The following is a 27,519-nucleotide window of genomic DNA, read 5'->3' on the forward strand; positions in this document are numbered from 1 at the left end:
TACAGTGAGACAGAAGGATTCATGATTGCAATACAGGATCAAACAATAAACACCAGATATTACAACAATAATATTATTAAAGATCCCAATACCACAACAGATAAATGCAGACTTTGCAAACAACAAATAGAAACAGTAGATCACATCACAAGTGGATGTACAATACTAGCAAATACTGAATACCCCAGAAGACATGACAATGTAGCAAAAATAATACATCAACAGCTTGCCTTACAACATTAACTTATGAAACAACACATTCCCACATACAAGTATGCACCACAAAATGTACTGGAGAATTATGAATACAAATTATACTGGCACAGAACCATTGTAACAGATAAAACAACACCACATAACAAACCTGACATCATACTCACCAATAAAAAGAAGAAATTAACACAACTAATAGAAATATCCATACCCAATGCAACAAATATACAAAAGAAAACAGGAGAAAAAATTGAAAAATACATCCAACTGGCTGAGGAAGTCAAGGACATGTGGCATCAGGATAAAGTTGACATTATACCAATTATACTATCAACTACAGGAGTCATACCACACAATATCCACCAGTACATCAACGCAATTACAGAAATCTGTAATTATTGATACATGTTCAATTACCCGAAAGTTCCTAAATGCAATATAACGTATACCGTACAGTTAAAAGGAAGTAACGCTTGATCAAGGTCCGTGTCACTTTCCATTTTTGACCAGACATTACGTCTGAGAAAAGAAAGAAATAGAAATAATAATAATAATAATAATAATAATAATAATAAGTATTATTATTATTATATTATTATTATTATTATTATGTAATGTCTGGTCAAAAATGGAAAGTGACACGGACCTTGATCAAGTGTTACTTCCTTTTAACTGTACGGTATACGTTATATTGCATTTAGGAACTTTTGGGTAATTGAACACGTATCAATAATTACAGATTTCTGTAGTTTATATATAAGTTTGGATGTAGCTGTATTGCATTGACATACTGGTGGATATTGTGTGGTATGACTCCTGTAGTTGGTAGTATAATTGGTATAATGTCAACTTTATCCTGATGCCACATGTCCTTGACTTCCTCAGCCAGTTGGATGTATTTTTCAATTTTTTCTCCTGTTTTCTTTTGTATATTTGTTGTATTGGGTATGGATATTTCTATTAGTTGTGTTAATTTCTTCTTTTTATTGGTGAGTATGATGTCAGGTTTGTTATGTGGTGTTGTTTTATCTGTTACAATGGTTCTGTGCCAGTATAATTTGTATTCATAATTCTCCAGTACATTTTGTGGTGCATACTTGTATGTGGGAACGTGTTGTTTTATAAGTTTATGTTGTAAGGCAAGCTGTTGATGTATTATTTTTGCTACATTGTCATGTCTTCTGGGGTATTCTGTATTTGCTAGTATTGTACATCCACTTGTGATGTGATCTACTGTTTCTATTTGTTGTTTGCAAAGTCTGCATTTATCTGTTGTGGTATTGGGATCTTTAATAATACTCTTGCTGTAATATCTGGTGTTTATTGTTACATCTTGTATTGAAATCATGAATCCTTCCGTCTCACTGTATATATTGCCTTTTCTTAGCCATGTGTTGGATGCGTCTTGATCAATGTGTGACACTGTTAGATGATACGGGTGCTTGCCATGTAGTGTTTTCTTTTTCCAATTTACTTTCTTCGTATCTGTTGATGTTAGGTGATCTAAAGGGTTGTAGAAGTGGTTATGAAGTTGCAGTGGTGTAGCCGATGTATTTATACGAGTGATTGCTTTGTGTATTTAGCTAGTTTCTGCTCGTTCTATAAAGAATTTTCTTAAATTGTCTACCTGTCCATAATGTAGGTTCTTTATATCAATAAATCCCCTTCCTCCTTCCTTTCTGCTTAATGTGAATCTTTCTGTTGCTGAATGTATGTGATGTATTCTACATTTGTGGCATTGTGATCGTGTAAGTGTATTGAGTGCTTCTTGGTCTGTGTTGCTCCATTTCACTACTCCAAATGAGTGGGTCAATATTGGTATAGCATAAGTATTTATAGCTTTTGTCTTGTTTCTTGCTGTCAATTCTGTTTTCAGTATTTTTGTTAGTCTTTGTCTATATTTTTCTTTTAGTTCTTCTTTAATATTTGTGTTATCTATTCCTATTTTTTGTCTGTATCCTAGATATTTATAGGCATCTGTTTTTTCCATTGCTTCTATGCAGTCGCTGTGGTGATCGAATATGCAATCTTCTTGTTTAGTGTGTTTTCCCTTGACAATGCTATTTTTCTTACATTTGTCTGTTCCAAAAGCCATATTTATATTATTGCTGAATACTTCTGTTATCTTTAGTAATTGGTTGAGTTGTTGATTTGTTGCTGCCAGTAGTTTTAGATCATCCGTGTATAGCAAATGTGTGATTTTTTGTGGGTATGTTCCAGTAATATTGTATCCATAATTTGTATTATTTAGCAGGTTGGATAGTGGGTTCAGAGCAAGACAGAACCAGAAAGGACTTAATGAGTCTCCTTGGTATATTCCACGCTTAATCTGTATTGGCTGTGATGTGATATTATTTGAATTTGTTTGGATATTAAGTGTGGTTTTCCAATTTTTCATTACTATGTTTAGGAAACTGTATCAATTTAGGATCTACTTTGTATATTTCCAATATTTGTAGTAACCATGAGTGGGGTACACTATCAAAAGTGTTTTGGTAATCAATGTATGCGTAGTGTAATGACCTTTGTTTACTTTTAGCTTGACAAGTTATTCCTTGTGCAAGTGTATCAGGGACTGTGTATGGGTCTGCAATGTAACTGTTAAATAATTTAGTTAGATGTGAATGTGTTGAGGTGAACTACTTTAGACAAAACTTTGCTATTTTATCTTTTCCAGGGGCTTTCCAATTGTGCGTAGAATTAATTGCTCGCGTGACTTCATTTTGCAAAATTATCACTTCAGGCATTTGTGATATCATCTTGTATGCATTGTTTCTGCTTGGATCCACCATGCATGTCTTATGTTGTACTGGGTTTGACCATATGTTGCTCCGGAAGTGATCCATGTCTGTTATGTTTGGTGGATTGTCTATTTTAATGTGTGTGTTATCTATTGTCTGGTAAAATTTCTTTTGGTTTGTGTCGAATGTTTGGTTTTGTTTCCTTTTATTTTCACTTTTTTTTATCTTCTAAGTCGTTTGGCCAATGCCTGTAATTTCTGCTTCTTTTCATCTAATTGCTCTATCACTTCTTGTTGTGAGATTTTACCTAACCTTTTTCTTTTTTTTCTGACATTCCATTTCTTATAAATTGTGTTAGCTGTCCGACGTCTTTTCTAAGTTTTTCTATTCTTATCTGTAGCCTGTGTTGCCATGCTGGTTTTGTGGGTTTCTTCTGTGTGTTGGTTGGTTCTGATCTCTGCCTAGTGTGTATATTTAGTGTAGTGACTGCTCCTATATCAACCAGTAGTTGTAACTCTTCCATATTCATTATTATTATTATTATTATTATTATTATTATTATTATTATTATTATTATTATTATTAGCCCACCATATTAGTGCCTTAATTTTCAAAAATTTTTGAAAAGATGTACAACAGACTTTATACACACATTGTACAGGAAAACACTCAGTAGTGAGCAGTTTGAATTTCAAAAATAACTCAACTAAACAGGCTATATTTCATTTGAGAGACGATAAACTAGAATCAAAGAATCACAGATTACTTTAGTTATGAATATATTGTGACTTGGCCAAGACTTTTGATGCAAAGGTTAAAATATAACAGAATAGTAGACAGCAGGTTAATGCTTTTTGTCTTATTCAAAAGACAAGACAAAGTATGTATTAACTGAATCTACTTGCAGTTTTAGAAGTTGCAAATTTTGTACTTTTTTTTGCAGATAAATGTGCACAGAAGACAGTGCTAGTGCCCGTACCGAAAAGGCAGCCAATGAAATGTTCAAAAATTTCAACAGAAGGTTCAATGCAAATACTCTTCTTCATATTCTGACAAGACATAGTACGTATAGCTTACAATTTCTCACAGAACTACATAAGTTACAAAAGTAAGTGTTTTTATGATTGCAGATAGATTACAACCTCAATTGGAAAACACATTGCCTAATATTAATTAAATGCCTTTGTCAGCTATGTTTACAGCACACATTACTGATTTAGGTGATTTAAAAATGAAGCACTAACGAATTATGAAATCATTTTCTGGGGAAATTCAAGTTACAGGGATAGTATTTTCAGAATACTTTAGTGCATTATAAAAAATATATCTAGTGTTAATCTTTAACTCTTCATAAAACTGGGAATTTTTGCAAGTACTTTACAATACATATATCCTCATTAATGTGCTTTATCACTTCCAATATTTCTCTATTCATAATAAAATATAAAATGCACGAATGTAACACCATGACCAAAAACACCCACTCTAAAGACTTCAAGCTCAACATTTGTACAGAAAGGAGTCTGACACATGGCTATTTATCTATTCAACAATCTACCACAGGACATTTAATGTCTTACATGATACAGTGAAGTGAAAGACTGAATGAACCTTCTGTTGGGCAAATCATCCTCCTCAACTGGAAAGTATCATCAAAGAGACAATTACATTTAATGCTTTTCAGGTTACATTATAATTACAATTAGCATGGTTATATAATTATATTTTTGTCATATCAGTGCATTGCAATTCAATAGTTTTTTTTTTACTTCTTTCTACATCTCTGCTCACCCTCCAGTGAATCTGTCTAATATGGTTAATGTGATCTACTGCCTCTAAATGATCAAATAAGAAATGAAGCTTAAAACAACTTCTCTTCAGAGAGAGAGAAAACCTGAATTATGTAGTGAAAGTAAGTGTAAAGATAAACTGCTTTCATTGTTTAACCATTTTATTATTTCCACAGTCATTATACACAATTTTCTTGGAGATTACTACAAATATTATGTTATCACACAGTTGAAATAGTAACAAATTATTGTAGGTAATCATTCGTATCTAAACATACTGACAGAATAATATATGTGGTGCACTTGCAGACAAGGAGATGTCTTCATACTGTTGTTCAGCCTTCAAAACTCTATCAATGATTTTTATTTTGGTTTAGGTTATGTAATGGTGGTACTATACTATTGGAGAGATAACAGAAAACTCACAGCAAAATTGAAATAAACCAGATTTTAGCTGCATGTAGTCCTATTTGAAAAGCAAACAGTTTCATTGAAGAGTTATAGAACAGCAATATCCTTCAGTTACAGTACTTTGTACATCAGGTTCTTACATAACAGGATTATCTCCACTGTAGACAACAGTAAAACAAAACCGTATTGGTTTGCAGAGATTCACACATACTGATGTACAACAGCTTGAAGAGTAGATGCCAGCCCACCACCATTACAATTGACATTTTACTTCCAAATATGTAGGTCATCAATGCACTCTGATGTATTTACTTTTGTCAGGCATTAAGGTTCTTATCAAGATTTCATCTAAGACATGTTCTGCTACAACTTATATATGCCTGACAAGTAACCTCTTTCAGTTTTCATAAAAAGGAATTACATCTTTACACTGTGAAAAAGACAGTCACACAAAGATGAGCGCAAAAAAAAAAAAAAATCTGGCCCCACAGTCTTAGAGAGAGACCTTTTTGAACTACAGACATTTATGTTCATTAAATGAAAATATTATCTTAAGCAAAAATAAAGTGATTATATTTTGTTGCTAAATATTATAGTTTGTCAGTATAATTTATCTATATATTTTTGGTTCTTATGTGAGAAAAGAACTTCATATTTTAGGAAGCCAGCAGTTATAACAATTTTAATTAGAAGAGTTTCCACATCTGAAACCAATTCTGCACTACAGGATAGCAAAAATTTAACAATGATACTGTACTCCATTTCATTCACTTCGAATAAACATAAAACCATGTGACGTATCCCAGATTTAATAAAAAGTTCTACAATTATGCATATCAACCTACTTTTGCTTACACACGTCAGCAAGTAACTAATATTTAAAACATAAGCCTTTAATGAAAAATCTAATAATAAATATTTATTTACATTTAATAAGCAACATATCTTGAGACAGAAATATTAAGAACTAGTTCAGTCCTCAATTGTTGAATTAAATTCTGCCAGTTGATTCTTGACATCCTCATAGCTGACCAAGGACTGAAAGAAGAAATTTTACATTCACACATTAAAACACAGCATGGTATTACACAACCTGTATCACTGAAACAAGATACAAAAGGCATTGTGTAATATAGAAATACTATGATAAAATAACATCAGTAGCCATTTACTGACTGCAGGAAGGCAATTGACGAATATAATAAAATTTAAGAACTGTATCCTATAAGAAATAACAAGGAGAATTAAGTGAAAATTCTTTTCTCTGAAGAAACAAATGTCCCATCTGTTTCTCTCAGTCTGTTAGTCAAGTCACATGCATATTTTCCAGTACTAGCATGTTAATTTACTCCCAAGGCAGTTAGTATTACAAGTGCACATCCAAACTAAGTTCATGATTAGTTTCTCTCCACATGGCATGTGCAAAAGATACAGTACAGTATGTCTACAGCAGACAGTGTGTTATGTGATGCAAGTTACATATTAACAACAGGTATACTGCAAAAATCTCCCAACTGCTCAGCAGTCTCTCCGAAAAAGAAAAACAGCAAGAAATTAGTTTTAAAGCTGAATGTTGATCCTCAACAACAAATGCACAGCTGGCTTTGTTAGATGATTTTTTTCCCTAATGGAGACACCTTTCATGACTAGTAGCAAACAACTGCCACACATCAGGTCGATACCATTATATGAGAACAGTTGAAATCTTCCGTCAACATCCATATAGCTTTGTATTTCTAACTAATAAATCTTACTACAATTAGCTGTTTTCATACACTGTTCCTTCTCTTATTCCAGTGAGACAGCTTCAGTACGTGTACTTTTCTCATGTGAATTTAATACTTTTTGGTTTGGAATTATTCTACTTATGTTTCTTCTTTCTTTCAGTTAACAGTGAGACCACTTCCAAAAATTGCATTAACATTTAGGGAAACCTGTTAGGGATAAATATTCATAAAGAGGAAGAAGAAAGTCCACAGGTTCTTAACTACAGATACTGTACTGTATGAATACGTATCTATACACTGCAGAAACTTCTTTCTGCACCTGTAGTTTAAAGTTTCTTTTTACATGCTCTCCAATGACTATACACTAAAATGTAATATTACAAGAGCAATCCAAGTATGCTAACACTAGTTTCAAATCTACTATCAGATTTTTATTTACCTATTCCAATCAAATGATTGACCATTTCTTACATACTTACTTACTGTAAACAGCTATGCAATACAACCTGACAGAGCAAATAAATTTTTTCTGGTTTGTTACTATGAAGAAACTGAAGTTGCATTGTCTCCTTCAACTGATGAAGAGAATAAATTTTAGGTCTAATTTTTCAACAGAAGTAGTGATTTCTAGCACCACTCCTCTCTCCCTATCAGGATTTCATTTATATCAAAGTAAACTGCATTCTGCTATAACTATGTACAATATTGACAGAACTCACCATTTATGCTGATTTAAATGGCTGTTTCCTTATCTTCCTGAGAAAAAGAATGACAATTTTGAGATTTTTTGCACTGATTTCCTGAACAAACATCACATTCAAATAATCTGTTCCATAATCTATATACAGAGAAGTATATGTCATATAGCATGTAATGTAGTTCCATAAAAATGGGCCACATGAAGGACATTGCTATTTAGGGATCAAACTGTTTCCTCTACTAGTCACTGAACTTAATTTTTGTTGTAACCTATGCCATTACATACAAAATAATTTGTCATTTCACAACAACAAAAAAGTATTTTTTGTATTGCGAAAACTGAACAATTTAAAAATAATTTGTATTATGTCAATAACAATACAACATTCTCAGCAGTACCTGCATCCACAAGCCTTTTCAATAAATCAATTGTGCCTTTATATAAGTAACATTATCAATGTTTTTGAGTTTATCTTTAAATTCGTGACTGACTGACCTAAACAGAAATGAAATTCAAACTGTTTGCGGATATTAAGCTGATATATTAATGCATTTCTTCACTTACAGTCTACCTAGAACAAACCTACTGCCCATAATTTTCCTATTAAACCCACTAACATGTTAGAATGCAATCTATAAAGTAAATGAAAGACCTACAAAACAGCTAAATTACATAAGGTGTTAAGCACAAATGATCAGGAAAAAGAAAGAAATTAAATCTCTCTCCTTCTCTCTCAATGCCTTCAATACTAGAACTCTGCAATAAGACATTTGACAAAAAAGTTGTGTCTAAAGTTGTCTTATGTTTCTTACTTCTGAAGGCAAGGCAATAAGACCAGCATTATTTAGTGCAAGTCCTTTTTAGAAATTGGTATGCTATATGCCTTCACATGCACTTTCAGCAATGTACTTTGAATATAAATTTTATTTGCGTAAACTACAAGCCTTTCTAAACAATGTGAAGAGACAGACATTAAACTACCACACTAAGTCTACACATGCACATGAATTACATAGTGTGTACTCCCAATTATTCATGTGTGGGTTATCTGGCTTCCAGATTATTCATACATAAAAAAATAAAAAAAGGACCAGCAGCATGGGTTGCCAGCTGCTAGGGGTAGAGAAACACTAAGCCAGACCAGCAGCAAAAGACCACCGCATCGAGCTGTGCCCGAGCTTACACAGCCATCAGCCGCCAATGCTGCTGCTACTACCCACCTAGTAATATTATCCCATCTATTTCCATTATTCTTCATCTTCTCCTCCTCAATACTCTGAATAATCTGGAGTACATTGCACATTTAAAAAAATAATAATTGTAAAAGCTGGCCATTTTATTTCTGCAGCATTAAAATGCCTGCACTGATTCTCACTGTTCAATGCATAGTCTTAGGATAGTCCTCAGATAAGTGTGGTACTTTGAAGTGTTTGTCTTACATTCTACTTAGCAGGAAATTCATGAGTACCAAGTGACAGTGAAGATCAATTTTGCCTAGGTCACTTCAGGTTTAACTACTACGGCCCAATTGGAAATAATGTGCGTTGGAAGAATTTAAACACTGTACCTTTGCAAAGCTTGAGTGTTGTATGGTTAGGTGCAGGTGTTCTGCAGATATAACTGCAGTAAGCTGTTGTTGCAGAGAGGGGAATAAGAATGGTACTGACACAGCCTACCTCTCTTCAATAACAACAAAGGTGCTGTATATGTTATGTTCTCATTCAGGGCTTCACTACAGCAGATACTGTGTATATCATTAACCTGGGTTAAATACAAAAACCTTCCCAGTCTGTTTTCTCTGCTATTTATTGGACTTAATTCTTATTGCAACCTATGACTAAAACTCAGATGAACATAGTAGTAAGACCATTCTTCAGAGTGTGTTATGGCCCGAAATTAGCAGTACTTAATTTTGTGAAGAGAAATTAGACAAGCAATCACTCTACATTAATTATGGTAACAGCTTAACATTTTTCTCCTATTAAAGTGTAATTTAACAGGTTTTTTCTCATCCAGAATATTCTGAAATATTACCTTTATGCACATAACATGCACAGGATTTTAATAGAGCATCAATGCTCTAATTGGTAATACATATGAAACAGTGCATTCAAATTCAGCTGAATTATAACAAGGTACAATTGCTCGTTGGCAGTATTGTATCTGCATAACAAACAATCCATCCACAACCATTTATGGGTGCCACTTATAAATGAATTTATATACAGGATATACAAGACAGTTACACCTGAATCAACCCTTTCAGGTTAATGAAATTTGATTGCAAGCTGCAGAATGTTCTGTAGTGAGCAAACTTTACTAATAACATTGTATGCAAATAAACTGTGAAAACCAAATTAAAATTGTTATTTTTGTGGCATGCTTTCAGAGATATAGCTGTTTCTCCCATAACCCGTGTTGCTGAAACAATGTTAACTGGTACAGTGCAGTTACTCAAAATATACAAACCATGCAATCATGGAGGTAATAAGTTGCAGCAGCCTGAGTAATATCATCTTTATCTGCTTTGTTCAATTACACAGGTTATATAGGAAAGTCCTTAGTGGTGAGAGATCATATTCTGTATCTGATACCTGATAAACAGTAGTTACATGTGTTGTCTTATTCCAGCAAACATTCTGTTCGTAGTGAAACGTAACATCCATGAACAGTTACAGCATTGATAATTTTCTGTGTTCTCAGCAAATCTAGTAACAAATTGTGTAGTGAATAACACAGCTGAATCTTAACTTTCCTCTAGCACTAATGTTACTACCAAACAAAAAACCAAATACAAATGCCACACATTATGTCCATGAAAGACAAAAAAGTTAATCAATATAACATCACACCAGGACAACATTTGTTAAAAGCAGGCTGTGAGATTGTATCTAAACTGTATATTTTTTGGAAGATTAAATTTACTCTTTCATGCCACTGAGTATCATTAGATACTCACCTCACCAATCCAGATTTTCTGAGAAATATTTGTTAGCTGATTTCAGGCCATCAGGAGTCTCACTGGAGTATGTATATACTTCACAATATGACAAATCACACAGCTTTGTAAGTGGAAGTTCATGTACCACAATACTTTGACCATGACAGAACAAAGTTTCTTAGATCAGTGTCTCAATTTTAACATGTTCATTCTGTTGAAGCCAGCTATGCGTTTCAAATAAAATGTGCAGTCTGTAGTAAATCATTTTTTCCCCTTCAAGTACATTATAGCCAATGAATATATGATTAATTATTTCATTTATACACATTTGTTTCTTGAATATGTTTCATTCTGAATGACAACACACAATACTGCACAGTACTTTGAAACTGTACAGCTGCTTTAACATTAATCACCTGTTAATTATTACCCACTTAATGTGTGGACACAGATTGCATGGTGAGTCAAATGCAGCATGCTACTCTAACACAAACTGAGTGAACTGAGAATAGCAATTTTACATCTAAGTGCATTGTTGATTGTTAGTTTGCTATATGCACAAGCATCATTGATCAGCTTTTAAGCAGTACGTGGAATAATGACTTCAACTATTCTTAGAATGCTTCAGAAAAAAAGAAGCCATAGATATATTAAATATATTTACATAATTAACAAATGAAACTGTGCAGCATAGGCTAAGGATGTACTACACAATTTACCAACAAAAAGTAAGAATCAAAATAACCACATGATTTTGTAAAAATAAAGGTCCTATTGATGGAGTAGTTTGTTTACAATATCTTCATAAAAAATTATCTTCCAGCAAATATCCCAGGTATATGGATTTTCGAGAAGATTATCATTATAGATGGACAAACTACTCTATGACAGGTGCCAATAAAGAAGCCATTAAATCTCTAAAAATGATTTGAAACTTCTCTAAGCCAAAACTGCTGTTGTCTTGGCACTAACAGCACGACAGAAACACCTCAGATGCATATGTTTATGATTTTAGACTATATAGACTTGTTAGTTATCTTATGGTTCACAAAGAAAGGACAAGGCCCATCACTAGAATATATTGTTTATTTCCTGAGTGATGAAATATAGGAAAGTCATTTGTAAATTCTCCATATGCAATTTACAATGTTTGTATATGTTTAACTCCATTCCAGGCATAAAATTAGTTCTTTAAAATAAAATTCTTTAGGAACCACCCATATACCAAGTAATGCAAAAATAACTTAATAGTGTTATTTTTGTGTGACTAACAGCCCTATTTGATTCCGTATTAAGGTTAGTAACTAAATAAAGACAATGGCTTCCTCATGACAGTACTTGCATAAAAAGAGGTAACTAAATAAGATATGGAAAAACTTACAAGCAGTGTGCAGTGAATAAAGAAATTATTCTTTATAGAAATGATGAAAGAAACGTAACTGCATACTAATTTTGCAACAATTTAGTAAATATAATCATGCAGTGTAACCCATGTGAATGGGAATACTGACTCCGGATTAACACGCTATCATCTTACACAAAATACTATTACAAATTCACATGTAACTGAAGTATGTAAACATTTAAACTGCAAGAAATACATTAAAAATGACATTACTGCTACCATACAGTCCCAACTGCCACAGATATTTCTAAAGCACTATACAAATAATGTTACATAAAAAAAGAATGATATGTAATACATGCCTGTAAATTACAACACTTATAAAATTAGGGTAATCAAATAAACATACGGAGCGAAACTTTATCATATGAAGAACAGCTGTTTCTGTTACACTTGACGTACCTCCCACATAGTTGGGTCCCAGTCAGGGAACAATGCAGTGAAGCTAACAGGTTCTTCTCCTTGTTTGACTGTGATGATAACACTCCGATCACGGCGTCTATCACTGGGATCCGTCTTCAAGTAGGTCTGAGAATGTAATGAAAGGCTTTTCTCAGGGAACATTTTTTTTTTTACTGGCACAATCAGTGTGTTTAAAACTTTATTTCATAGTATTTTTGACATTTAACAATTACAGCACATATTATATGACAATATAAAACATACAACTTTATAAACTATTACACACACACACACACACACACACACACACACACACACACACACACACACACACACAGAGAGAGAGAGAGAGAGAGAGAGAGAGAGAGAGAGAGAGAGAGAGAGAGAGAGAGAGAGAATTACCTCAGCCATTTTGAGGCTCTTTTCCTTTTCTTCTTGTGTTGATCTGCTACCAACCCACACATAAATTTCATCTCCCGAGTCCAGCACCATGATATCATCTTCATCCAAGTCCTGGAAAATGGAACAGTGATGAATACTTCATACATTGCATATGCTTCAGCATTTGGTTGACACAGACCAGTGGAAACTGTTATTTACTGAGGAATTTTAGGAAATATTCCACGTTAAGGTGGAGCAAATGGTAGGGCACAAAACTTTTGCCATCGTGACTATTAGCATATCACACATAGCATAGTGAAATGTGAAATCCCTTTACGCACGTTACTTCTATTCAGAGTCTGTTGTTCATCTTAGTACAAGTGTTGGTAATATCTTAGTCACAATGAATTTGTACCATGTTTCTGCTTTCTGCTAATACCAAATCTATTCCCATACAATTTCAAATTGTCATCAACATTATAAATTGATTTATAAGGATAATCAAAAACACATTTGTCTGAGGTGTGCCTATCCAGGTTTCACCCCTAAACTTAGCCTTCATTGGATGATACAATGTAAAGCCAAAGAAACTGGTGCACCTGCCCAATATCGTGTAAGAGCTCGAGGGGGCGGAGATCTCTTCTGAACAGCATGTTGTGAGGCATCCCAGATATGCTTAATATGGCTCATCTCTGGGTAAATTGGTAGCCGTTGGAAGTGTTTAAACTCAGAAGAGTGTCCCTGGAGCACTCTGTAGCAGTTTTGGATGTGTCGGGTGTCGCATTGTGCCGCTGGAATTGCCCAAGTCCGTTGGAATTCACAATGGACATGAATGGAGACAGGTGATCAGACAAGATGCTTACATACATGTCACCTGTCAGAGTCATATCTAGATTTATCAGGGATCCCATATCACTCCAACTGCTCATGCCCCACACCATTACAGAGCCTCCACCAGCTTGAACAGTCCCCAGTAGACACGCAGGGTGCACGGATTCATGAGGTTGTCTCCATACCTGTACACATCCACCCGCTCGATACAATTTGAAACGAGACTCGCCTGACTAGGCAACATGTTTCCAGTCATCAACAGTCAAATGTCTGTTTATGGGGCCAGGCTAGGCTTAAAGCTTTGTGTTGTGCAGTCATTCAGGATACATCTGTGGGCCTTTGGCTCCGAAAGCCCATTTTGATGATGATTCATTGAATGGTTTGCACGCTGACACTTTGATGTCCCAACATTTAAATCTGCAGCAATTTGCAAAAGGGTTGCACTTCTGTCATGGTGAATGATTCTCTACAGTTGTCATTGGTCCTGTTCTTGCACAATCTTTTTCCGGCCGCAGCGATGTCTGAGATTGGGTGTTTTACCGGATTCCTGATGTTCACAGTTCGCTTGTGTAATGGTCGTATGGGAAAAATCCCCACTTCATTGCTACCTCGGAGATGCTGTGTTCCATTGCTTGTGCACTGACTATAACACCACATTCAAACTCGCTCACATCCTGCACTTCCTGTTGTAGCAGCAGTAACCTATCCAACAACTGCGCGAGACACTTGTTGCCTTATGTAGGTGCAGCCGATCGCAGCACCGTATTCTGCCCGTTTACATATCTCTGAATTTGAATAGCCATGCTATACCAGTTTCTTTGATGCTTCAGTGTATATTAGCTTTGGTCTGTAAGGAAGCTTAGTTCTATATCTAATCTCAAGTTCCAAAGGAGATGATAATTTCAATGCCATAGCTGAAGACGAAAAAAAAAAAAAAGTTCTTCGAGTATCTGCAATTTGTCCCTTTGCAGTTTCTGATGGATACTAGTGTAAACCCAAAGTGGCACTGGCTCCTCTCATCTGGAACCTTGGTCTGAGGATAGTCATAATGACCAAAACCAGTTACTGGCATATATAAAATAAATTTGTCATCTCTACAGCTACTCTCTACTATTATATTGCGTACGTTTGTCAAGTTCTATCATGATGCCAAAAACTCTTATTTGTCCATTTTCTGTAGCATGTGTCCATCAATGATTACAAATGGTTAAAATCGGACATTTTTGAACAACTTATATGGTTGAATTTTTGATATAGCCTCTCAACATTTTCATCCCCACAGGTAACGTGTGACCACCAACAACCAACATAATTAGAAATCTATTTTTTTCCCCTTTATGACTAAAGGAACATTTACTGAAAATTTCTTGTAAGACAAGCAATTACTTTTCCCTGTCTTTGCAGCAAATGTGTTCAATACTTTAGACTTGGTTGTTGTCGATGAAACTGACAAGGCTGATTCCTGCAGTTCTTACTGTGCTGATCTGCAACATTCATTCAAATCTTTATTTCATCTTAGATGTGTTTCACAGTGGTCCAATGCATACTTATTTCATTCACTTTGTGGAGGAGAGAAAGGGTAAATAATAGTTTCAAATGAAAGGTAGTGTTAACTACACCATGTATAATATGGGACATTATCTTCATTCATAATGCCACTCACAAAGATTCAAACACCTGCATAGAGTACAAAACAAAGTTTCTTCAGTTTTTTTAAGAAAAGGAAAAGTCTCAGAGGAAGATGTCAGAACAGTACGATGAGTATATAAGTTTCGGGGCTTCTCTAATGCATAATTAAAAGTCACAAAAAGTGTGGCCATAAATTACAATGCAGCAGTCTTCTTTTATTCTGCAGTATTTCAACTTTGAATCAAAAACATTACAATTTTTTCACTGGGGAACTTTCATATTGTTATGGCCTAAACTGATAATTGTGTGTCCCACCTGTAATCTTGTTAGCAGATGAAGAGCTATCTTAGTGATTCTACACATTAATTTTGAGATGTTAACTCTTCAAGAACATCACCTGGCAAATGAACTATTAGTGGAACTGTTGCCCTATCAAATACAAATTAATTTCTGCCAGTTATTCAAATTATAAAAAACAATTATTTTTCCCAAAATTGCATCCTGACATTATCAGCAAGAATTTAACATCACAAAAGTATAAGAACAATTTGTCATTTACCTCCTGCTTATAATGAGGGATCTCTTCAACTCTGAATCTACCGGTAATTGTAATCCTGCAGTGGAAAAGTCTGGGTCCAAGAAGAGGAATTCCTTGAGCATCAAATTCTGATAGATAATCTCCCTTGCCTCCAAGAGCTCCCCAGAATTCATCTGGCTCATCTCCTTCATTTATAGTAGTTACAGTAACATCTGGTGAAACAAGGGCACTTGCATGTGCTCCAAATTCTTTTTCCTCATCATTTGAAAGCTGGAAAAAAAAATTGTTTTTGTCATTATATTCTGTTGGTTATGACTAATAAAATTTAAAATATACCAGTATGAACAGGAACGTTTATATATATATATATAGTATGAGATAATTGCTCATAAGTTGTGTGTACTATAGTAAGACAATCTTACATAATATTTTTCAGTCATAATGTCTACAATTTTAAAACTCTCAAGACTTTCTGAAGTGATTTCATTTGTGTAATGTTAGTATATATTCCACATTTGGTCATTCTTATCTAAACATAAGCAGACTGGGTCATTTGCTGTCCTGTGTATATTTTGCAGATTTTCCACCAATTTTGGTGTCATGGTTATGAAATGATGTTTTTTCTTTACTCACATGGGACTTCGCTTGATAAATCATTTTTATTCCATTATTTAAGTAGATCTTTCATAATGTAACTTTGGAAGTTGTAACACCTCGGTTCAGTTTAGAGTGATAAAAGCTACAGAAAGAATAATCTAAAATTAAAAATAGAATTAAGAATAGAATTTTTAGAGGGGAAAAGAGTGTAGAATCAGAGTTCGGTAATTGCAGATCAAAATTATAGTATATCAACAAGTAGTTTAACGTCTAAGTACAGCAAAGCCATGGAAGCTCTGTCATGGAGAAGGCAGAGACGTTAAACTCTTGTGATGAAAAACCTATAAAAAGGCCTGCTCATCATTATTGCCGCCTTTTTTCCCTTGATTGTTTCGTTAAAGGGCGGGGAACCCATGTCATTCAGTGAGACAATAATTAGATTGGACTTTATCGTGTTAAGATTCACGATAAACTGTTAGAATATTATGGAGATTAAAAGTGATGTAGTGTACGATCTCTGACTGTTGGTAGCAAAGGAGTATTAAGGGGATTTTAGGACTTTATATGTCCGTAAGGTTCCAATCTAGCACTAGACAGAAACTCAAATTATCTGCTGATACGAGTGAATTCGGAGGTACCAGTATTCAGATATTAACGTGTGGACTTTTGAAAGTGTCATGTGCCGTTAGTTGCGAATCTGGATGTAGAGCGTGTGCATTTCGGCATTTGCGAACTATTTAGATTCCTCCAGGCTAGGAACCTTTTAAATAGACCATCATCCATCACCATCTTAATCCTTGAATATAGAGTGAAAGTGAAACACAAGAGTGTTGTACTTATTTCATTTACCTAGTACTAATCAGTGAAGCTATTCAGTAGTAAGTCAGCACCATCTAGCGGAAAGCATAGGCATTAACTAACACGCTAACTGAAGTGAACGTTTTCATGTTTTACGGACTGCTTGATATGAACTTTTATGACTCTTTGACGTCCCCACTCCCTCCGAAAGGTGGTGCAGGCTGTCTTAATCATAAAAGGGGAGAGTTTTAGCTGGGCAAATTACTAAATAAAGGCGATATTTACAAGACTCGCAGTAACAGCAGAACACAGGGCCCGCACCTCATCAGAGTGTCGTCGCTGTCACATCAGGAAGTAAAGCCGGAAAACCTACTGATGATACGTATCTACGGGCAGACGTCGACATGGAGTACCTACATCTGTTAGTCATGAAGGCTTGGGAAACAACATGTGTAAGCCGTGGCTTCAAAGACTTCTGTGCCTCTTATACTGATTTTAGTTTTGTTGTAATAAACCTGATGAAATGTCATAAAGATGATAATATTTTAAAGACATTTAAATGTATTTCAAACACATCTGATGAACCTAATTGTACCATTATATCAATTTCACAAAAGTAAGTTCACTGCCAACACACTGAGTTTCTTGACACATTCTCAAGTTGAATAGCAGCTAACTGCAGATATACACTATGGTTAATAGAAACCTTTGTCATTATAGATCTCTCAAATCTTTAGCAATATGAAATTTGGGATGCTGTCCGTGACCAGTTACTGGTTTAGAAACAAACTGAGTGGTACAAAACAGTTTGTTTGGGAGGGGGGGGGGGGGTGCACCCTGCAATCTAATACTCTCAGTACAATATGTGTGTCACAAAGGGATCATTTTTTTTGTCCTATCTTTTTATATTAGTCATAAATGACCTCCCAAAGCTACATCCTTGTGTAGAGATGTTACGAAGGTACTGATAATCAGTGGTAAGGACAACTCAGATATCCAGGAAAATATTTCTTACGATTTTGGTTCAGAGTGAAAAGTTTGCCACAAACAATGATAAAAAAAATGAGCTTCTATCTGAGATAAAGAGATACACAATTAGTATAATTTACATGTACATGGAAATATTAGCACAGGGCAGAACTTCATGCACCATACTGCACATTAGGGTTACACTAAACAGGAAACTGCAGACAGACATTTTGTTGCAAGAGCTTGGAAAAGTTTGTTAGTTATTGTGATCAGCACACGATACAACCCTTGAAACTTGTGTACTATACATACACTGTGTGTGTTTGAGCTATGGTCTAATTTTATCTCAATATCATGTCATTTTTAAATTATAGAAGCAAGCAGTGAGAATGTGCTCCTACCAAATTACTGTTTGTGTTGGACAAAGTAGTCTTAATGGTTGCTAATACATCAGCCTGATGTAAAAAAAAAGTTCTGCCTTCATTTTAACTGTGGTTATATGTGATTATGGTATTCAAGCTGGATGTAGTTGCTCAAAACCAGGTGGTATGATAATATCCATCAACAAAATTTAAGTAAAAACAGCATAATACTGATAGGAATTTCCTATTACTAAATTATGCCCCAGTGTTCTGAAATAAATTCAAAACCTCTGTTGAATGTTACATACATAGGGAGAGAGACTTACTGACAGTGGCCCATCAAACATTACAAACAGGCTCTGAGGCCATCTTTGTGGACTGTGTGCCAGCATTATGTCTCCTTACCAAACTCATGCTTAGCACAGAGACTGTGGTCTCACTATAACCATCTACACTTCACAGCTGCTGACACATCACACATGCAATGGAATAATGCATCAACAAGCCGTATTTACTAGGATGTATATTAAGGTATCAGTATTAGCCCTCCATACTGTTCACAATGCTTATGAACAAAATTGGGAATTGTTTAATGTGAACATATTATCAGTGTGCAATGAGAAGAAAAAGTCAGTTTTGAAAGTTCAGAGAACAAAGATGCAGAAAGAGCATAACTGGAGCAGGACAAAGAAGAAAGGCAGATATCTCATGTCATGAACAGATAATCTGCAGTGTCATTGAAGATTGCAGAGGAAATGACAGAATGCAGGTTATGGGACTCAAGAAGTAAACTTTCCAACTATAACACTTAATTGGCTTCTTGTTTTAGCCATTGCTGTAGTCCAATTGAATCTATATCTCTGTCAGTAAAGTTAAATTATGTAAGCACTTATGCCACTATTATCACCAGAATGTGTCTGTCACCAATATCTTCTTCTGATGGAAGATGTTTATATGGGATAATGTGGACTTAAAGAGTGTTACCTTTCCAAGCCACACAAAGGTTTTTCCAGGTATTTCCAGCACAAACACATCATCTGACTGTAGAGAAGACGCTACTTCAGGAACTTGTACAGCCCTTACATCATCTGGACAGGTACCACGGACCTAGAAAATTTCAGTGTTAATAATAGCTGTTTTATTATTTAAGTGAAAAATGTTCAAAATTTCCTTGGTAACTAACCTGGAAGAGTCTTGTTCCATCAGTATCGTAAGTGTCATGATCACGCAAATTTTTGAAACCACTAGCTTTTCCACCCATGAAGATGATCATTTTACCTAGAAAAAAAAGAGAAAAGAAGAAGAATAAGAAGACGAAGAAGAAGAAGAAAGAAATCACAGTTATCAGCATTTCAGTTGGTGTATACTGGAATATTCAATGAAACTGTCGAATACAAAATATTACATTCTCAAATCATTGGACATTTACATTTATTTATTAACTTAAAATTTCCACGTTTAGTTTCCCCATAATAAAAGTGGAATGTTCTACAAATTTAAGTAACTGTTGACAGTGTAAAATGTAATTGTAAAATGTGAACTTTCACAGTGGGAAATGTCACAATTAATAAAAGTTTCTCAACTATTCTGTTGTGGTTGAATGGATTTCACATTTAAATCTAATGTTTCGCCTCCAACTCTGGAGGAAATTTTGAAGGGGGATCATGGCTTGTTTGAGTGTCTGATTCACACCCTGGCTCGTTACTGAGTGCAGTAAAATTCCATTTACATGTGTTTCCACACAGTGGTGTGATGTCACATGCTTTGAATACCCAAACGCAATTGGTCATTGTCAATCATCATCGTCCCAATGGTGAAAGACCAGTATGCTAAATCCAAACTTCATTGAATTTCATGTCCTTCTCCTTCCCACTGAAATTTCTGGGGTATTTTACAATCTCTATGGCCCCTCTGTATAGCTTTTCGTGGTACCCACTAGTGGCTGCCAGTACTCTAGTTCAATCAAACAACGTGGTCGGTCTCCTGGCTGCAAAGGATGTTCTGCAACAGCTGATCTGTCAGTCTCCCCCTTCTACAATTTTAACTGGTGACAATAGCAAGAGTTCCAGTTACAAGCTTTGTCAGATTACTAAAGTGACTCATTTCATACTTCACGACTATCGAGTACATGTTCAACTGGATGGTGGTGATCACTTGATTGAACACACACTTTATGTTGCTTGAGAAATTTTTTTAAAAAAAAAAAGAAAAAAAAGAAAGATTTATCCTATGAAGATTCTGTTATTGCCTTAAAATTTCTAGGTTGGCATATAAAATACTCAACAGTAACTTCTATTACTGCCCTGCCTTCTCAACCTAACATACCACAGCAGAGCATTGCATCACACTGTGTCATAGTGTCCTGTATGCAACAGATGGTGGTTTATCAGAAGGTATGCAAAATAGACCTTTACCTTTAAATATTCTTAAGAAATGCCTTGGTTCATTGCCCTGTGTAACTCTCACTTGAACAGCTTTTCCACCAACTTCATCATCAAGTCTTACAGCATGAATTGCAGAAGCTGCTCTTTCATCTTGAGTGCTATCTTTGCCCTGAAAAGCACGTTAATACATGAAAACTACATTTAACTTCACAGAATTCATACATCATCATCTCAGTGATCTTCAATAAAGATTTAAGTTTCCTCTCCTACAGAACTTTTGTTTTACTTCGTGCCAAAACTCTCATGCACTCCAACAATGAATTTAGAAAACAATCTGAAACATCAAGAAATGAATTGAAAGTGCCAATATGGCTGGCTGGATATTCTAATGAGGCATTTGATCATGTGACTGCCAGATCTCCAGATCTAATAACAACAATGTTACAAAAAGGAGAGATAGCTATTCACCATATAGTGGAGATTATAGAGGCCTGGGGGGGAGGGGGGGGGAGGGGGGGGGGAGGGGGGGGGGACCAGAGCTATAAATGCGAGCTTTCAAACAAAAGGCCTTCTTTTAATGTAGGAAAAAGGACAATTTTGTCACAAGCACAACTCGCCTTGATGGGAGAAGCAATCTGGGTGGTGGTTGGGAGGGGGGAGGGGAGGGGGGGGGGAGGAGGAGAAGATTGTGGTAGGGAGGGTGAGGGACACCATGATAGGGGTGTGTGAGGCTGTGCGAGAACACACGCATGTGGTGGGGACAGGGCAGGGCTTGAAAGTGCAGTCAAGGCAGTAGGAGGGAGCTGAAAAGTAGAGAAGAGGCAAAAAATGGAGAGACTAGTTTGTGTGCAAGTGGAAAAGAAGATTGCATATGGCTGGTGTATAAGCAGAGAGTGTGATTGGTGGGGGATGGACAGGGACTAGTGAAGGTTGAGGCCAGGCAGTTATGGGAATGTAGGATATATTGAAGGGAGAGTTACCACCTGTACCATTCATAATGGCTGGTGTTGGTAGGAAGAAAAGTGCGGCATGTGGATCTTCTCTACTGACACCAGACTTTCTGAATTGGACAGGTGTCCCTGCAATACATCCTACATTCCTGTAACCCCTGTCTTTCACCTTCACTAGTCCCTGTACTTCACTCACCTATCCCCTTCCCTTCTCCAACTCTAGAACTACACAGCCTTATATTCCATTAAGACATCCACCGGTCTCTCTTTTTCCTCTTCTACTACGCTCCTTTTACACTCCCCCACCCCCTGCAAAACTCGAAATTGCACTTAGCAGCCCTACCCTGTCCCCACCAGGTCCCCCTCATGCTCTCACAAGAAACACCCCCCCCCCCCAAATCCTGCTCTCCCCCCCTCCCCACACCAGTCTCCTCCTTCACTCCACTACTCAGACTACTGCTCCCACCAGGTGCAGTTGCTCGCCATCTGGTCTCCGTGGTTAGAGAGAGAGATTTAACTTCAATTTAGTTTTACAGAGCATTTAACGTGGTAAGTAAAAACATTAAGAGCCAGAAGGAAGACCTTTATTGGCCTCATTTTGCAAAAAATGATATTTTCAGGTGTATACAATTTTGGCTGTGGTATCAACCAACAAATTTTATGTTTAAGGGACTAATGAAGTTTCTTTTCATTTGATCCATGTTTTCATGCTAACAAACTACTTTTCACTATAGCTTACATTGTTGCTTCTCTTTTGCACAATATTAGTTAAACAATAAATTGGATGAACCTTACATAATAAATCAGCAAATCTAATAATAATAATAATAATAATAACAATAACTGATAAACCAGTTTACATTGTATTTTCTTTACATATACTAAATGTATTTTACCCACATGAAAAGTAAGTGCAGTTTGATTACCGAGGCAGAATGAATGAGAATACATATAGTATTTTAATGCAAATAGGTATAGCTGAAGATGAGGCTTGTACAGTAGCCACAAAATCTATCTTGCTCCAATAAAAAAACTTAAGATCATTTAATTGAAGTCCACAGCAAATTCATTCTCCTCTCACTTTTTGTAACTTGTTTATGCGAGTTGCATACCTGCCAGAAGTAGATTATGTAGCTTTCTCGTCTGTCTTTCTCATATGTATACTTTATCACGTAAGAGTCGCCACCAAAGAACATTCCATATGTAGCAGGATCAATTGGCACTAATTCAAAATCTTCAATTCGATATACTTCTGCTTTTCCTGATCCATCATCAGGCATAAAACCAAAGGCTCTGCCAGCATTCTTAGCTAGAAGTCTTATTTTTTCGGCATGTAAAGAGCTGGGATCAAAATCTGGCTCAGGCATGCTTGCTAGTGACAAAAAATAATTAATTAAACATTATATGTAAACTGGGATGAGTTAAAGATTTTAGTTCTCCCAACTTACCCGCAATTTGCTCCACTGTATAGATCCTTCCTAGACCAATTTGATCACCTGCCTCTCTCCAGCCACTGAAATATTGTTTGAATGTTGATGGTTCTCCACCTTCTACTATTCGTTGAACCTGGAGGGGAAAGAAAGCAATACTGAAATTCTTTCATGTCTTTCATGAAGTACACTGGGCAGAATAGTAGTAGTAGTAGTAGTAGTAGTAGTAGGCTGTACTGACTGCAGATGAATTCAGTACTTCTCAGAGCAGTACCACCTTCGGTTAACATCACCAATTTAAAGAGTATTCTACAGAATATTTCTTTAGTTTAGGAAAGGAGCCACTGAAGTACACACAATATGGCTAAGAAAAACCATATTTCAAATGGCAATGAAGGAATTTTTTAGTAACTAACCAGAATAAAACTTTAATGTCTGTATTTAAAGGAAGGAGTATTTTATATGCTGTCCTCATTACACACTAACTCTGCATGTCACCAGTATGAAAACACATCAGTACACCTCTTACCCTTGTAAGTGCTCTAGATTTCCTTACTCTACTTATCTGCAAACATGTTTCCTTATATCATGCCATAAACCATGTAGCATTCTTCTTGCTGTGCCCACTCTGACAACATCCATACATTTATTGTCTACTGATGGGTAAAGAAATATAGTGTTTCCTATAACGTAAGAAGTCTGCAAAACATTATTGTAAAACCAGCTTACAAATACGTCCATTAGCATCCTTCCTATATTAACAGGTTCACGCCACTTATCTCCACTTTGAATACTTGACATGTCTACTATTATTTATCCCAGTTTTACACTAGTAAAGCACCTGGTCAACCATAACAGCGAACTCACATGTCATTCTACACAAAAATTCTATACTGCCATGCATAATGTTACATTTTCTGTAAGAATGATACCACTCTACAGCTAAATAAAGGTCAAGATTCTCATTGTAATGCTCTAGTCCACATTTCTGTCCTTACTAGCAATGTTGCTTAAGACCTTTGCAATTCAGAACTGGGTGTTCATTACTGTATGGCTCATACAATCTGATGCAACTGATTTCAATACATATCAACTGCCTAACTTTCACTTCTATCTTCTATGATCATTTGTGTTTTTACTGTCTGCCATTTAAGTAACTCTCTCAATCTATGGTGAAGTCTATACTAATAGTTCAATGATTACCGGATAGATTAAAACTGTGTGTCAGACAAGGACTCAAGCCCAGACCCCTCGCTCTTGCTTTTTGCAGCAGTCTCTGTCTACATCTAGATCTACATCTACATGATACTCTGCAAATCACAATTCTCTATTATTCCAATCTCATATAGCGTGTGGACAGAACGAACACCTATATCTTTCCGTACGAGCTCCAATTTCCTTTATTTTATCATGGTGATCGTTTCTCCCTATGTAGGTCGGCGTCAATAAAATATTTTTGCATTTGGAGGAAGAAGTTGGTGACTGGAATTTCATGAGAAGATTCCTCCACAACGAAAAATGTCTTTGTTTTAATTATGTCCATCCCAAATCCTGTATCATTTCAGTGACACTCTCTCCATTATTTTGCGGTAATACAAAACGTGCTGCCCTTCTTTGAACTTATTCGATGTAGTCTGTCAATCCTATCTGGTAAGGATCCCACACTGCACAACAGTATTCTAAAAGAGAATGGATAAGCGTAGTGTACACAGTCCCCTTAGTACATCTGATACATTTTCTAAGTGTCCTGCCAATAAAATACAGTCTTTGGTTAGCCTTCCCCACAACATTTTCTGTGTGTTCCTTCAAATTTAAGTTGTTCGTAACTGTATTTAGTTGAATTTATGGCCTTTAAATTTGACTGATTTATTGTGTAACTGAAATTTAATGGATTCCTTTTAGCACTTTCCATTATTTAGGGTTCATTGTCAATTTTTGTACCATACATATATCTTTTCTTAATCTTTTTGCAATTTGTTTTGATCATCTGATGCCTTTACTAGTCGATAAAAGACATCCGCAAACAATCTAAGACAGCTGCTCAGATTGTCTCCCAAATCATTTATATAGATAAGGAACTGCAAAGGGCCTGTAACACTACCTTTGAGAACGCCAGAAATCACATCTGTTTTTCTTGACGACTTTCCGTCAGTTACTATGAACTGTGGCCTCTCTGACAGGAAATCACAAATCCAGTCACACAACTGAGATGATATTCCATAGGCACGCAATTTCACTACAAACAGCTAGTGTGGTACAGTATCAAAAGCCTTCTGGAAATCTAGAAATACAGAATCAATTTGAAATTCATTGACAACAGCACTCAACACTTCATGTGAGTAAGGCGCTAGTTGTGTTTCACAAGAACGACGTTTTCTAAATCCGTGTTGACTGTGTATCAATAGACCGTTTTCTTCGAGGTAATTCATTATGTTCAAACAAAATATGTTATAAAATCCTGCTGAATATCAATGTTAATTATATCGGCCTGCAATTTAGTGGCTTACTTCTCCTATCTTTCTTGATTATTGACGTGACCTGTGCAAGTTTCCGATCTTTTGTCGAGTGCATGGTTGTATATGATTGTCCAGTATGGAGCTATTGCATCAGCATAATCTGAAATAATCTAATTGGTACACAGTCTGGACCAGAAGACTTATCTGTTAAGTGATTTAAGTTGCTTCACTACTCTGAGGATATCTACTTCTACATTACTCATGTTGTCAGCTGTACTTGATTCATACTCTGGAATATTTACTTCATCCTCTTTTGTGAAGGCATTTTGGAAGGCTGTGTTTAGTAACTCTGCTTTCACAGCACTGTCTTCAATAGTATCTCCATTGCTATTGTGCAGAGAAGACACTGATTGTGCCTTGCCACTAGCATACTTAACATACTACCAGAAGCTCTTTGGATTTACTGCCAGGTTTCGAGGCAAAGTTTCGTTGTGGAAACTATTATAAGCATCTCACATTGAAGTCCATGCTAAATCTAAATTTTCTGTAAGAGATCACCAGTTTTGGAGATTCTGAGTCTGTTTAAATTTGGCATGTTTTTTTCATTGTTTCTGCAACAATGATCTGACCAGTTTAGTGTACCATGGAGGGATCAGCTCCATCATTTGTTAATTTACTAGGTATAAATCTCTCAACTGCTGCCAATACTATTTATCTCTCTGTCCCTATGTGCCTCAGTCTCAGTCCCTGACCCTCACACACCCTCACACACCCTCACACACCCTCACACACCCTCACACTATTTTATCACTACTTGGGACAAATGTCACACTATGTAAAAACAAAAATCATTGCTGATAAATTTTATAAGACCTTTCCTTATCCTTGTAAATTCTGCATTATTGCCAACACACTTTGTATTTTACCTGTAGAGCACAACTTTTACATGACAGTCACAATGTGTTACTATAATGTGGAATGAGTCAGTTCATATACAAGTTCTACATTTTGTAAGTAAAAATACTGCTATATGTTGATAATTACTTGACTGGCTTTTACATTAATGTTTGTCCACATTTTAATTTAGTATGTTATTCTACTAAAATGTGGACTGTGACTACAATTTATCAGTTATCAATTGTAAATTAAAACTAAAGAAATTACAAATATGTAGGAAATTAAGGAGATGGGACCTGGATAGGTTGAAAGAATCAGAAATTGTTGAGAGTTTCAGAGGGAGCATTAGGCAATGATTGACTTGAATAAGGGAAAAGAATACAGTAGAAGATGAATAGATAGCTTTAAGAGTGCAAATAGTGTAGGCAGCAGAAGATCAAATACGTAAAACAACACTGTCTAGTAGAAATTCTTGGCTAACAAAAGAGATATTGAATTTAACTGATGAAAGGAGACAGCATAAAAATGTAGCAAATGAAGCAGGTGAAAGAACGCAAATGCACAAAAACTGAGTGACAAAAGTGCAAAATGGCTAACCAGAAATAGCTAGATGACAAAGGTAACGATTTAGAAGCACATTTCACTGGGGAAAAAAATAGAAACTATCAGCCAGAAAAATTGACTTTCAGAGGAAAGAGAAGCAGCTGTATCCACATCATGAGCTCACATGGAAAACCAGTACTATGCAAAGAAGGGAAAGCTGAAAGGTGGAAGGAGTACGTACAGGGTCTATACGAGGGAGATGAACTTGAAGGGAATATCATAGAAATGGGAAAGGATGCAGATGAAGATGAGATGGGAGGTATGATACTGCAAGAAGAATTTGACAGTGCACTGAAAGACCGAAGTCAAAACAAGGCTCTGGGAGTAAATGACATTCCATCAGAACTACTGACAGTCTTGGGAA

At 35.7% G+C, this 27,519-nt stretch overlaps 1 protein-coding gene across 3 annotated transcripts in view; it reads right to left on the minus strand.

Moving 5' to 3' along the window:
* Positions 1 to 4,887: 4,887 nt before the first annotated feature.
* The window catches only part of LOC124721660 (gelsolin, cytoplasmic), a 305,692-nt gene continuing 283,060 nt past the window's right edge, over positions 4,888 to 27,519 (minus strand). For 2 of the 3 annotated variants that reach the window (XM_047246729.1, XM_047246728.1), the window contains 9 exons: positions 23,218 to 23,335; positions 22,882 to 23,141; positions 20,850 to 20,988; positions 19,619 to 19,713; positions 19,420 to 19,542; positions 15,731 to 15,979; positions 12,733 to 12,843; positions 12,331 to 12,456; positions 4,888 to 6,193 (listed from right to left, as the gene is read on the minus strand). In XM_047246729.1, coding sequence (XP_047102685.1) covers positions 6,128 to 6,193; positions 12,331 to 12,456; positions 12,733 to 12,843; positions 15,731 to 15,979; positions 19,420 to 19,542; positions 19,619 to 19,713; positions 20,850 to 20,988; positions 22,882 to 23,141; positions 23,218 to 23,335 — 1,287 coding nt within the window. In that variant the 3' untranslated portion in view covers positions 4,888 to 6,127. Of the gene's footprint in view, positions 6,194 to 7,601; positions 7,639 to 12,330; positions 12,457 to 12,732; positions 12,844 to 15,730; positions 15,980 to 19,419; positions 19,543 to 19,618; positions 19,714 to 20,849; positions 20,989 to 22,881; positions 23,142 to 23,217; positions 23,336 to 27,519 lie in introns of all 3 variants that reach the window. The other variant, XM_047246730.1, reaches the window with a different exon arrangement.

This window comes from Schistocerca piceifrons, chromosome X, assembly GCF_021461385.2.
Source record: "Schistocerca piceifrons isolate TAMUIC-IGC-003096 chromosome X, iqSchPice1.1, whole genome shotgun sequence".
In the NCBI taxonomy this organism is placed as follows: domain Eukaryota; kingdom Metazoa; phylum Arthropoda; class Insecta; order Orthoptera; family Acrididae; genus Schistocerca; species Schistocerca piceifrons.